Consider the following 13,082-nt stretch of genomic DNA (forward strand, 5'->3'; position numbering starts at 1 on the left):
TTGTTGACAACAAATGTTACGACAAAAAATCCTTGGTTTAAAATTATTTTTTTATCGAGTTTATTTTGACATTCTTCATAAATACTATATAAAAATGTATACCCTAATATCAGTACGTGTAAAAAAATGCACCTACAACTAGGGTTGCCCGAAATGAAAAGAATACTAGTTTTGTACAAAGTTACGATACTACGTCGTTTTTTTTGTTATTCCTACTTACTTTAGTCTCGGACCGGAGACTAGAACTCTGATTTCTTTCGTGTTCCCAGAAATGTCCAGGTAGTTATCAGCCTGAATTTGGCAACCCAACCTACAACCTGTACACTCAGTATCAAGTATAAAAGAATGTACCTAAGTACATTATTTTTTTTTATAACCCATTAATGTCCCACTGCTGGGCAAGGATCTCCTGCCGATAAAAGAAAGGGGTAGGTATTAAATCCACTTCTTCTCATCGTATATTTAGTGGTCACCCTAATCTCAAAGTTGTTCAAGACAAAGGCCTTCAGGCGCCTTTGGCGTGGCTTGACGACTGTTATCTTAATTGGAAACAACCGGGACCGGCTTTTTACGTACTCCTCTGAAGCAAGGAGATTTGTTTTTTCTTAACTGTCCCACTGCAGGGCAAGGGTCTCCTCCCAAACGAGGGGGAGGGGTTAGACCTTGAGTCCACAAGCAAGGAGATGCCTAGTTCAAATACCACTTTTCGGTCACCCATCTATAGAATGATCGCCAAGTCCGCTGTACTTACATTATACATTTTTTTACCTGTTAGATAACCATCGAATGCCATCAGTCGAGTTCACTGGCAGACAGCGAGACTGATTTAATCGCGTATCAGACCCCAACAGTATTAGTAGAAAGATATATATAGCGATTATATACTAACGATTGCTTACAGTATATAAATAGCGTAAACTGGCCAAGTGCGAGTTGGACTCGCGCATGAAGAGCTCCATGCCAGAGTTATATTTAAATTATTTATTCATATTGTATCCAAAATTAATCCTAAAGAAAATACAACATTAAACTGTACTAATTAAACTCAAATAATGTATAAGTACAAGCGAAGTTTAGCGGGGCTAAAGATTATTATATATAAAAACGCCAAAAAATCACGTTTTTTTGTATGGGAGCCTCGTAAATATTTATTATATTCTAGCTTTCAATTTTTGTTGTTGACTCGACAACATTGAAAATTTCGAGTGTCTGACTTCACTTCGCTTATTAATTCACACTTCACTTGATTTATTGATTTTTTGACATAAGATACAGCCCGGTGACCAACAAACAACGAAGTTTTCGTAATTGGGTTCCCGGGCACCTTTTAGGAACTTTTTTAGGAACGGAACCCTTTTTTTCGTCCGGAAAATGCAATAATGCATGTCCCGCTCCAGGGAGGAAGCTGGGGTCTGTCGGGTTCTCCCGCCGGCTAGGCGTTCCGGATTTGAATTTGGGAAATACCGTCTAAAAACCTGACGGTGTTCCTTCAACAGTCACCATAAAGTGGCCAGGACGCCGTACTTCCAATTGGATACTCCGCGTCGTATGTGCGGAACCCTAAAAAGACAAGATCTCAATTAGCCATCTTCGTGCTACGGAAAAGCCAGAAAAAACCCTACATCGATTAGATTAATATTTGTATATAAAAAGCGTTTGTTGAACATTTAAAAACATAGCTACTCCCAAGCTGAAGACCACAATGCGCTTTTTCATAGTGTTAGCTTTGTGCTGCGCGGCTGTCTCAGGTATGTGCACTATTCAATATTTATAATTAATATTAATCTATATTTCCATGTTTATGTGCCCAATAAAACTTTATTATAGCTGAATATGACACTATGACTAAAATTTATTTAATAAAGACAATTCTAATTAATTACGACTTCTACGACGTCCTGTAGAATTATTTTGTATAATTTTAAATATTTTCCTTTTTGTTTATGAGTCATAGTTATCAGCTTAGTATAATACCATATCAATGTAAAATGATGTAGTCTACTAAATTAAGAATTTAAATGTAAAAAAATACAGTTATTCAAAGAATAAGATGTTATCTAAAATTATTATTCTAGAAAAAGTGGTCAGGCTTATCCAAATAACGACCGATTTCCTCTATACTTTATCTGGTAAAAGTGAAAATGTACCCTCGAATTAGGTCATCTGAATCTATCAAAGCATCATAATTATAATTTCAATTCGCCTTTACTATAAATAATATTATTATTTTTTTCTCTTCGCAGCCGTTCCTCGGATAATTGGAGGTTCTGTCACCACCGTTGACAAGTACCCTTCTATAGTTGCCGTCCTACAATCTGTCAACCACAATTTTGTTCAAACCTGTGCTGGAAGTATCTTAACCCGAAGATCTATTCTATCAGCTGCTCGCTGCTTTATGTAAGTAAAAGACAGATATTAAAACTATACGATGATTAAACGGTGGGTAAAAGTCGAACCAATAGCATTGTTTGGTGTAGATTATAATTTATAATTATTATTACTCGTTTCAAATTTAAAACTACGACTTGAAATTGTTTCGAACCCATGAATTTGTTTTTCGACTCGATACTGTCGGGAGTAGGCTTGCTGACAGTTACTACGCCACTAAGTCGGTCGTAGGTTTCACACCCAAAATTCGAATTCAAAAATATTTATTGCAACAAAGAATATTTTAAAATCTTAAGTAAATTTAATTTTACTCGCACCAGATTGAATAATTGTGCGGTCAACGAATCTTCTGCAGTGAAAAAACTTTTTGTGTGATACATTATATCGTATGGAAAACTTCCAGCAGCACATTTATTTGTAATGCGGAGGTTATCCTCTAATCATTATCCGCATCAGGAGAGCCTACAATATTCATTGGGACAGGATTATTGTAACGCCACTACTGGTTCTTCAATTTAATTTGTAAACTTATTCTATCACATATGCATCAAGGCTCATTATTAAGTTTTTCTTTCCAGGCCAGCGAATGTTAGTCGTTATCGTATCCGCGCTGGCTCCTCACAGGCCAACAGTGGAGGTACCGTCTACAGTCTCAGCCAGATCTTCAATCACCCCAATTACAATGGCCATGACAGTGACATCTCTGTATCGCGTATTGATGGCGAGATAATATTCAGTAACGTCGTGAGAGTAGCTCCTATGGCTGGCCAAAATTATATGGTGAGGGATAATGAGCAAGTTTGGGCAGCTGGATGGGGTGCTTTTTCTGTAAGTATAATAAACTCTCGACTCATACATTCATAGGAACATCTTAGAGCAATTTTACACCAAGCCAATGTATTTAGACCAAATAAAATGTTGTCAGCATTGTCAGGCCTGCAAATTTTGCCAGGCTATAGTTTCTGTAATAAAAACGGTACAGTAATATAGTTTACACCAATGCCGTTTACTTGTAAAGTTGTAATTATGTGTCTAATTATACATAAAAGATACACCGTCTAGACTGATAAAGATATACTAACAATCAAATCAAGATAAAGACGAAACCGACAAATAGTCATCGTTTACACCGGCCACACTTAAAGAAAGACGGCTATTATAAGCTACGTGGGTCAAATATGGCCAGCCGAAAAATATGGCTACATACCATTGTTTCAAGCCTCATGCATGTTTCACTTCAACCGATACTAGATTACTAGCAGAGCATTGGGAGAGTTGACAGTTACGCCGATCGGATACATGCGATACTAGCGACAATTTATGATCGCGTTACAATATTTCATGTTTGGAATAAAAGCATGAGGCAATATTTTTCGGCTGGCCATATTTGACTCACGTACCTTATTATATTTTTTTGTTCCAGTTGCAGAACCTAGCAACTCATTCTGAAGACCTACGTCACGTGCAAATGTGGTCTATCAATCAAGACATTTGTCGTGAGCGCATTGATTTCCTAACAGACAATATGCTGTGCGCGGGCTGGCTCGATGTCGGTGGTCGGGACACTTGCTCGGGGGACATGGGAGGTCCTCTGTTCGACCGTCATGGCGTCCTCGTTGGAGTCACTTCCTACGGTAACAGATGTGCTGACCCGCGGTACCCTGGGGTCTATGTAAGGGTCACAAGCTTCACGTCTTGGATCACTGCTCATGTGAAAAGTTTTGCAGAAATATGAACAAATACCTATTATGATTACCTATTTTGAATAAATACCTATTATGGAGTAAACATTATTAAGTTTTATTATATGTGTCTGTGAAGTTTAGTAAAGTATCGAGTATTTTTCTACCAAATTAGTTATGTCGTAGCACAAAACTTATTAATATATACATACATATATAATATATATGTATATTGCTACCTCCTTTTACTTACGATATAAGGTGTGAAAGAAAAGGGTATAATACTCTCTCGCTCTTTTATCACAACAAGACGGTCCGTAGACTATTGCACAATATTGTGTATTACATTGTACAATATTGTTGACCGCTATGGGGATTCACTCGGCAAGATATTTAAACATTTCTACATTTTTGATACAGAATGACATTTATTGAGCAATATTTTTTACGCTTTATATTTTATTTTGATTGGGGGTCTGACTCTGAAGACAGAAGAGAATGTACTGTTGCTTACCTCGCACAGCCCCCGCTAGGGGCGACGATAAAAATATTATACAAAATTTCATTCGTTGCGCTAAATCAGGTTGCATACAACTACAGCCTTTTATCCTAAATCAAATATACCTACAGTTTATATCTGTTGCCTACGAAAGATGTTTGTATAAACCAAATTAACGATAACTAAAGATATACCGAAATTAATTACGACATATCAATTAGCGAAATCGATGAGATTAATTAAATAACTAGAAAACCCATAAATTAAGAGATTAGATAATATTTTAACATAAATACCGTTTGCTTAGTCATTAGATGATATTGTTGCTCTCAGATCGAAGAGGAAAATGCGTGTGCTCTTATTGGTGGCTTTGTTCGTTGCGGCTGCCTCAGGTATGTAATTTTTTTTATAATAAAAAAAGGTGGAAACATTGTAATGAAAGCTTGCATATCTAAAAATAGTTTGTACATTTATCGAGGGCTTGCAATGTCCCCAACCCGCACATAACCAGCGTGGTCGACACATGGCCTAATTTCTCTCTCACTACGGGAGCAGACCTTTTCCCAGCAGTGGTGACCCGCTTACCCCAGGTTTCTGAGGTACATTTAGCGGTAGTTTATCTATTCAATAGCGTTTAAACCCATATAAAAAAATACTATTGAATAGATAAACTACCGTTAAAAGTACTCAAAAACCGGGGATAATGGATTTTTAAAATTAATATGTATTTTAATGCTTTTTAACTTTACAGCCGTACCCAGTTCTCAACGCATTGTGGGAGGTTCTATCACTACTATTAACAACTACCCTACGATAATTGCCGTCCTGCAATCGATCAATAACAATTTTATTCATGGCTGCGGTGGAAGCATCTTGAATCAAAGATCTGTCCTTTCTGCCGCTCATTGTTTTGAGTAAGTATGAGCCAATTATTTAAATAAGTTTTAATCTCGAATAATTTTCCAAGAGGCACCTAAGCCAGTGGCTGTGAGGTTTGACCTGAACCTATATTTTACCATTAAGAAATAATGTTACTAAATGTCGATTCTTCTAACAATAATGGTCTTCGCCAATCCAGATTATATTTTCATACACCATCACCAGCAAAGCAGTTGCTTATTTAGTATTACTTATTTCACAGCCCAAGAGCTCCCAGTTCATACCGTCTTCGTGCTGGCTCCACAACAGCCAGCACTGGAGGTGTAGTCCTAGGAATAAGCACTATCTTCAATCACCCGAACTATGTCAGTTTGGACAGTGACATCTCTGTATTGCGCACTGCCAGCCCCATTGTGTACAGCAACGTCATACAACCAGCTTCTATAGCTGGTCCTAACTATTCGCTGGGAGACAATGAAGAAGTCTGGGCTGCTGGATGGGGTGCTATTGCTGTAAGTACCAATTTTACTAATGAACCTCATTATGTTAGGCTTACATTTTTTCGTGACCGAGATAAAAAGTTTAGAGCGTCGATTCCCACCACAATCGACTGACAACAAATTTTCGTATAAGAATCTAGTCAGCTATCCTTTTTTCAGGTATTTTTAAATGTCAAACGCCCGCTATATATTTATTTGTAACTACAAAAAAATTACGCTCGGCTCTGTAACAATCATATCTAAAAAAGGTTTCATATTTTTGTTGATAATCTTTAATCTTATTTGCAGGCTCAAGGAGCTTGGTCCGAGGAGCTACGTCACGTTCAAGTTTGGACAATCAATCAAGACATATGCCGTCAACGAGTTGCTGTTCTGACTGACAACATGCTGTGCGCTGGCTGGCTTAATGTAGGTGGTCGTGACACATGCTCAGGTGACTCCGGAGGTCCTCTCTATCACCGTGGTGTTGTTGTTGGAGTCACTTCCTTCGGTTATGGATGTGCTGACCCTTGGTACCCTGGGGTCTATGTAAGAGTATCGCGCTTTACGTCGTGGGTACAAGATCACGCGTAAGTTGGTTCGGAGGGATAATAAAAAATACATACAACAAAGTTATATCTTGTTTCATTATCTACCCCCGTTATGTCTGTAAGATTAGTAAGGTACGTTTTCGGACCTTGTCCTCAGTCTTTTGAGAGATCTAAAATGCTAGAAATACTGACTGTTAGGCACAATAATAAAGTTCCGCTAGAAAATAACGGCATAGCTAACAAACAAGTTTCATCGAAATAGCACAAACATAATATCACGTCTTTTTCTGACAGGGGTAGACAGAGACTAAAGAAGGCTAATTGGTACGACCCTTACAAACTCTCACAATAATATTATTTACTTGTTACACAATAAAATTTTATTATTTACTAGCTACGTATTTATTGCTTATGACGTTGTCCGCGCGAGCTATAGTTATATGGCTTTTTATCCACATAGTTCCCGTTCCCATGGGATTTCTAGTAGACAATTATCAAAACCTATCCTTTGTCCGTTTTCGGGTCTATAACTATCTTTAGCAGTGATAGCCGAGTGGTTTAAGTTGGCACCTCCCACGCAAGTGGTCGCAGGTTCGAATCCGAGGCAACACACCAATGACTTTTCGAGTTATGTGTGTATTAGAAATAATTATCACTTGCTTTAACGGTGAAGGAAAACATCGTGAGGAAACCTTGCATGCCTAAAATTTGTTTAATACATTTATTGAGGGCATGCAAAGTCCCCAACCCGCACTAGGCCAGCGTGGTGGACTCAAGGCCTAACCCTTCCCCCTCGTTTGGGAGGATACCCTTGCCCTGCAGTGGGACAGATGTGGATTATTAAAAAAAAACTATCTTTGACCTTAATTTAAAAGCGAATAAAAAAAAAAGACAGACAGACAGGCAGGGTTACTTTCGAATTTGTAATGGGTATAAGTATGAATTATTCCCTTGGAAAGCTCATGCTATTGGGTGTGAGACTTTTGTCCATAATATACGTAGCCTTAAATGAAATAAAACAAAAACCTCTTGTAACATTATTTCTATATTAATAGTCTACGCATTATCTTCAATCCATCGAGCGACGCGTGGAACGCTGGCATAAACACCGGGGACGTTAGGGAGACCACAGCCGTTTCCGAAAGAAGTGACTCCGACTACGACGCCGTTGTGATAGAGAGGTCCTCCGGAGTCACCCTGGCATGAATCACGGCCGCCGCCAACCCAGCCCGCGCACAGCATATTGTTGGTGAGGGTCCCAGGATAACTTCTTCGGCATACTTCATGGTTCACTGTCCTTAATTGTACATGGCGTAGAACGTTCGACCATGGACCCCCGGACTGTAGAAGAAGAAAAATATAAAGTTTTGTTATATGCTATTATATACGAGTACATATGATTGTAAAAGAGAATGTTATTGATAACTTAACCTCGTTTGAATAGAAAATCGTCACACACCTTCACTATATTACTCAAACTATTTTAGTTTTAGTTGGTATTTTTGTTACCCTACCGTTTACTAAGTAGTGACTACTAAGCATGCAAGAAACAACCAAATCCAGTAGCGTCATCTTCTATAGTATGTAAATGTATGGCCTAACTGCCGTTTTGACATTTAAAATAAGTTTTAAAAAAATGTTGTTCTTTCGTTGCACCATCGGGGCTTTAATTAGTTTTTTTGATTCAATATTTAATAAGACAACTGACCAGCAAACAGCTTAAAACTATTGCCTTTGATCATGTAAATAAAAATTTTGCTCGTATGAATTGGTACTTACAGCAATAGCACCCCACCCAGCAGCCCAGACATTTTCATTATCTCCCAGCGGATAGTTAGGACCAGCGATAGATCCTCGTTGTACGACGTTGCTGTACACGATGAGACTGGAAGTGCGCAACAAAGCGATGTCGATGTCAAACACGCCGTTATAGTTGGGGTGAATGAGTACGCTGTTGATGTTGTACAGAGTACCTCCACTGTTGGCCATGGAGGAACCAGCGCGGATACGAAATATTCTGGGATCATTTCGCCTGCAAAATAACAAATAAATTAGCGGTTTTTAAGTTTTCTCTGAATGTAGAAACTCGGCCGGTAACTAGCCCTGATGTGGCACCCATAGCCAGTTGCACTCACCGGTCGGTAAATGATCGGTGGGTTAAGCAAACCTTTGCGCGGTCATTCCATATATGGGTGACCGCATAGTGGTATTCGAGCTGGGCGTCTCCGTGCTTCGGAGGGCACGTAAAAAATCGGTCCCGGTTGATGTCAATTAATATAACAGACGTTAAGCCACGTAAGGTCTTTAGGCGGCTTGAACAACTTTGACACTAGGTTGACCACTAACCATACGAGAAGAAGAAGAAGAAGAATGGTCCTGATTACATAAGATCTAAGAAGTATATTGGCAACACGATGAGTATATTGTACTGATACATATGCAGATATTTTTTTTAAATCGCTACCACTATAAGCAATTTTTGTTTTCGGGGGGCATTCCCTCACTTCTTGTATAGTTACTTTATATTTGAACGACTAGTGCCCTCTTACTTATTAAAATATATGAAGTTATGAATGGCTTATAAAGTGTTTTGTTTCTGTCACTCCTTAGAGAAATGAGAAAGAGAAAACATATTTTAGTAGCTTTTTAACTTAAATAGTGTGTTTATAAATAAGAGCGTAAGTTCATTTACCAAATTATAACGTAAAATGAAGTATTTATGTACGTACCCGAAACAATGGGCAGCAGAAAGTATAGTTCGTTGATTCATGATGGTGCCACCGCAGAAATGGCTGAAAACTCCAGAGCCCCATGATTCAAGGAGGGGAACTATGCTGGGATAGTTGGCTATGTTGGTTTCTGAACCTCCCACTATACGCACAATGGGCCGGTTGGAGGGAAGAGCTGAAAAATAAAGTAAGAAGTCTTGATATCTTACTGCCTCTGTAGCTTAGGTCGTACTCTTTACGAGGGTTCGACTTCTGTTACCGGATGGGGCAAAAGGTAAAGGTTAATGTGCTTATTTATTTTCTTATTTATATTATAGTATTCTTCACAATAATCCGGAGTCGACTAGCTAGCTATTACATGGAACTAACATTGTTAATGGCAAAACATGCGTGTATTTGATCATCTCTCAATGCTCCGTCAAAGTACGTTTTAATTTTTCAAATATCACGTTAATCAGGGTTTACCTCGGATGTAGCGTTATATTTGTAACTCTATAAAGACTTCCCTTACATTATGTATTGGTATTAATATATGATTACTATTTACATACCTAAGACAGCCGCAAAGCACAAAGCCAATACTACGCACACACGCATTTTGCTCTACAGACGAAACAAGACACTGGCTTTAATTCAACCAACTTACAATTTATGTACAAAATGCTTCGGTAGATTACTTTACGTTCTCCAATAATTTAATTCACGGGTTTTCCTACTCAGTTATCAGCATATGTTTAATCGCTATCTAGGAAAGTCCTAATACTTATATCTATGTAAACTGTTTTGTGTCTTTAGTTGAAACCCCTTTGGGTATTTTGAATTTTCATTATTTGGTCTCTGCCTACGTATAGGAATAAGGTGTGATTTTATGTATGTTTGTATGTGTCTCAATTGTCACAAAAAAAAATATGGAAAGGCACCAGTTCCGCGCTTTTCTTTATAAACTATGTATTTAACATTTCGAATATCGCAATTCGCTAAGACAATGTCTCTATTGAAATTAGTAGAAAATCATTATCATGATCACTCAGTTTGAGTAGCTCTACTTTAGCTTTTTGAATAATTCAGTTTTTCTTCCCAAGCAAGGATTTTCATTCGAGCTGTTTCAAGGTTTCTGACAAATAATGATGTCAGTAAAAGAGTCTTCGTTTTTAATTATTTTATTTCTAAAACTATTAAACACTTTATCATTATTCCGGTTTATATCTAAAGTACCGTAAAATGCTAATTAATGAAATTAATAAAAATATGGACAGACATATCTACTCATCAACGACGATAAAAATATGTACTTAAAATCCATTTAAAAGGATAAGATAATACATTTAAATAATTACTTTTGGTTAGTTGTATGCAATATATTGTTTCATTTGGTCTATAGTGAAAAATGCGTGTGTTCGTAGCGTTAGTATTTTGCTATGCAGCTGTCTCAGGTAAAGTTTCGTATTCGCATATTAATCGTGATTCAGAACATTTTACACTCGAGCATTATCAACACTATTATTAAGTATTTTTTTAAGTCCTGTATCCATTCTGCTTTTTGTCTCAGTTGCTTTATCAGTCAGTAACAACGACAAATGATTATGACTAGTAAGATTTTTAAAAAGGTCCAAATACATTCAACTTGGGTAACTGTGAATCATTAGATTTGAAGATTAATTTTATTTTTGCAAACTTTTATCAATTGTGTTGGTTTCATATGAAAAAATAATCGAAACTAGTTCAAATTCCCACGTTCAGTGTTACCCAAATGATTCAAAGTTACCCAAGTTGACTGTACATAAATGCATTTTAAATTAAATTAGTATCTAATTAAAATATTTTCCGTGTCATAACTTTCTATCGTGTTTTTTTACAGCGAACTATGTTCCACCATCCGTGGCCGTCATTGGGGGTTCGGAAACCATGCTTGAAAACTACCCTAGCCTGGTAGTAGTCCTAGGATCTTTGGGAGGTGAAATCTTCGCGCATAATTGTGGAGGCGCCATTGTGAACCAAAGATCTATTCTCAGTGCTGCTCAATGTTTTGTGTAAGTATGAACATTAACAATATTGGCAAAAAACTTTTACCGTATGCAGTAAACGCACCTATGGCTTGGGTCCATCATGCTGATCAAGTGCGGTTTGGGGCCTTGGTATACCTCCAAGAACTGTTTTAAAGAGTTCATGCCTAAGCATGCAAGGTTCCATCACGATGTTGTCCTTCATTAAACAAATGATAATTACTTCTAATCTATACTAATATTATAAAGCTGAAGAGTTGTTTGTTTGTTTGAACGCGCTAATCTCAGGAACTACTGGTCCGATTTGAAAAAATCTTTCAGTGTTAGATAGCCCATTTATCGAGGAAGGCTTTAGGCTATATATCATCACGCTACGGCCATTAGAAGCGGAGTAGCACCGAAAAATGTCTTATGTGACGCAAGCAAAGTTGCTCGGGTCAGCGAGTCTAGTACACACATAAACTTCAGAAAGTCATTAGTCTGTCATCTTCGAGATCTCGACTATTTGGCTATCACTGGTCTCAAATAAAAAATCTATATATATTTTTTTTATAGTCGAGGAGACCCAAACCTCTATCGTGTACGAGTCGGCTCGAGAATGGCCAGTACTTTAGGTACCGTCCACACTATCAGCAGCATTCTCCCTCATCCTATGTACGACGGTGTGTTGGAAGCTGATATTGCACTGTTACGTACATCCAACTTTATGGTGTACAGCCATGTTGTACAACGAGCTTCTATCGCTAGTCCCACCTATCCTCTGAGAGATAATGAACAAGCTTGGATTGCTGGCTGGGGCTCTTTAACAGTAAGTACTGATGTTTAAGTACTTTTGGCTTACATGGCTTTTGGCCTTACCCCTTCTGATGCCTAAACCAGAATGTCAAGATGGCTTGATTAGAAAAACAATTAAATAGAACCTGAGGGTGGTTCTATTTAATTGTTGTTCTGTCTATTTCTGTTGTCATTTTCAATTAAAATCGAACACGAAGTAAAAAAAATAATGAGAAAACAAACAAAATTACAAAAAAGATCATTATTATACTCAAGAATTTCTTTCCCGCCAGCGACTTGATGTTTTTACAATAACATAAACCATTCTAACCCAACAAGAAGCAATATTTCTTCCGTTACTGTCACACGGCAAGACAAGAGTATCTCCCAGAATGTCAGACCTTAAATCCACCACGCTGGCCTAAAGTGGATTGGGCATATACCAATATGAAGTAAAACTGCCCACCACACTGACCCAGTGCAGGTTGGGATTAAACATAACTATATGAAGTAAAATTACTTTTACAGCCTTCAGGCCAATGGACAGAGCGACTCCGTCACGTACAAGTCAGAATAATCAACCAGGAGATATGTAACGCCCGTCACGGTGGTATCCTCACAGACAACATGCTGTGCGCTGGCTGGCTCGATGTCGGCGGCCGTGATGCTTGCACGGGAGACTCTGGGAACCCTCTCTATAACTCCGGCGTCGTTGTAGGAGTCACCAATGTGCCTGCTTGTGGTGACCCTTATCGTCCTAGTATCTACGCAAGAGTTACTGCCTTCTCTAGATGGATTCAGGATAATGCTTGAAATGGACAGTTCAGAAATAAATAAAAGTTGAAAACTGTTGTTTAATTTTTCATATTAAAAGGCTTGCTATACACATATTATTATTCGCATGTTCCGTTCGGCAATATTTATCGAACAACATAACCGACTCGACTCACATGTTCGGCTTATGCCAATTGGGTTCATCTGCACATATTCGGTTTTGCCGCCCGGCTAGGCCGATTAATGCCGGAATATGTGTGTAGCAAGATTAACTGACTGGGAGATTTTGTGACATTGATGCCAATCTTGATTGACATCAATTGA

General features: G+C 38.1%; 4 protein-coding genes across 4 annotated transcripts; 3 read left to right on the forward strand and 1 right to left on the reverse strand.

The window, feature by feature from the left end:
- Positions 1 to 1,702: 1,702 nt before the first annotated feature.
- On the forward strand, positions 1,703 to 4,166 carry LOC142980782 (trypsin, alkaline C-like). The gene is made up of 4 exons (XM_076126361.1): positions 1,703 to 1,748; positions 2,244 to 2,397; positions 2,967 to 3,216; positions 3,812 to 4,166. Exons 1-4 carry the CDS (start codon positions 1,703 to 1,705, stop codon positions 4,121 to 4,123), a joined length of 762 nt encoding a protein of 253 aa, XP_075982476.1. The 3' UTR covers positions 4,124 to 4,166.
- Positions 4,167 to 4,850: 684 nt separating this feature from the next.
- Positions 4,851 to 6,554, forward strand: LOC142980484 (trypsin, alkaline C-like). Its single transcript, XM_076125902.1, has 4 exons — positions 4,851 to 4,961; positions 5,321 to 5,483; positions 5,711 to 5,960; positions 6,237 to 6,554. The coding sequence occupies exons 1-4, from the start codon at positions 4,916 to 4,918 to the stop codon at positions 6,519 to 6,521; spliced, it is 744 nt and encodes a 247-aa protein (XP_075982017.1). The 5' UTR covers positions 4,851 to 4,915; the 3' UTR covers positions 6,522 to 6,554.
- A 960-nt stretch (positions 6,555 to 7,514) lies between these two features.
- LOC142980478 (trypsin, alkaline C-like) lies at positions 7,515 to 9,826 on the reverse strand. Its single transcript, XM_076125897.1, has 4 exons — positions 9,759 to 9,826; positions 9,208 to 9,382; positions 8,258 to 8,510; positions 7,515 to 7,819 (listed from the first exon to the last, which is right to left on the reverse strand). Exons 1-4 carry the CDS (start codon positions 9,802 to 9,804, stop codon positions 7,535 to 7,537), a joined length of 759 nt encoding a protein of 252 aa, XP_075982012.1. The 5' UTR covers positions 9,805 to 9,826; the 3' UTR covers positions 7,515 to 7,534.
- A 717-nt stretch (positions 9,827 to 10,543) lies between these two features.
- On the forward strand, positions 10,544 to 12,814 carry LOC142980479 (trypsin, alkaline B-like). The gene is made up of 4 exons (XM_076125898.1): positions 10,544 to 10,640; positions 11,066 to 11,237; positions 11,766 to 12,018; positions 12,513 to 12,814. Exons 1-4 carry the CDS (start codon positions 10,595 to 10,597, stop codon positions 12,795 to 12,797), a joined length of 756 nt encoding a protein of 251 aa, XP_075982013.1. The 5' UTR covers positions 10,544 to 10,594; the 3' UTR covers positions 12,798 to 12,814.
- Positions 12,815 to 13,082: the final 268 nt, after the last annotated feature.

This window comes from Anticarsia gemmatalis, chromosome 18, assembly GCF_050436995.1.
Source record: "Anticarsia gemmatalis isolate Benzon Research Colony breed Stoneville strain chromosome 18, ilAntGemm2 primary, whole genome shotgun sequence".
Lineage (NCBI taxonomy): Eukaryota > Metazoa > Arthropoda > Insecta > Lepidoptera > Erebidae > Anticarsia > Anticarsia gemmatalis.

Bases quoted from the DNA above. Each gene is read 5' to 3' on its own strand.
- LOC142980782 (XM_076126361.1), top strand. From the start codon at position 1,703: ATGCGCTTTTTCATAGTGTTAGCTTTGTGCTGCGCGGCTGTCTCAG. The intron at 1,749-2,243 runs GTATGTGCACTA...TTCTCTTCGCAG, and splicing joins GTGCTGCGCGGCTGTCTCAG to CCGTTCCTCGGATAATTGGA. The intron at 2,398-2,966 runs GTAAGTAAAAGA...TTTTCTTTCCAG, and splicing joins TCAGCTGCTCGCTGCTTTAT to GCCAGCGAATGTTAGTCGTT.
- LOC142980484 (XM_076125902.1), top strand. From the start codon at position 4,916: ATGCGTGTGCTCTTATTGGTGGCTTTGTTCGTTGCGGCTGCCTCAG. The intron at 4,962-5,320 runs GTATGTAATTTT...TTAACTTTACAG, and splicing joins GTTCGTTGCGGCTGCCTCAG to CCGTACCCAGTTCTCAACGC. The intron at 5,961-6,236 runs GTAAGTACCAAT...TCTTATTTGCAG, and splicing joins CTGGATGGGGTGCTATTGCT to GCTCAAGGAGCTTGGTCCGA.
- LOC142980478 (XM_076125897.1), bottom strand. From the start codon at position 9,804: ATGCGTGTGTGCGTAGTATTGGCTTTGTGCTTTGCGGCTGTCTTAG. The intron at 9,383-9,758 runs GTATGTAAATAG...TTTATTTTTCAG, and splicing joins GTGCTTTGCGGCTGTCTTAG to CTCTTCCCTCCAACCGGCCC. The intron at 8,511-9,207 runs GTACGTACATAA...GTTATTTTGCAG, and splicing joins TCTGCTGCCCATTGTTTCGG to GCGAAATGATCCCAGAATAT.
- LOC142980479 (XM_076125898.1), top strand. From the start codon at position 10,595: ATGCGTGTGTTCGTAGCGTTAGTATTTTGCTATGCAGCTGTCTCAG. The intron at 11,238-11,765 runs GTAAGTATGAAC...TTTTTTTTATAG, and splicing joins AGTGCTGCTCAATGTTTTGT to TCGAGGAGACCCAAACCTCT. The intron at 12,019-12,512 runs GTAAGTACTGAT...TTACTTTTACAG, and splicing joins CTGGCTGGGGCTCTTTAACA to CCTTCAGGCCAATGGACAGA.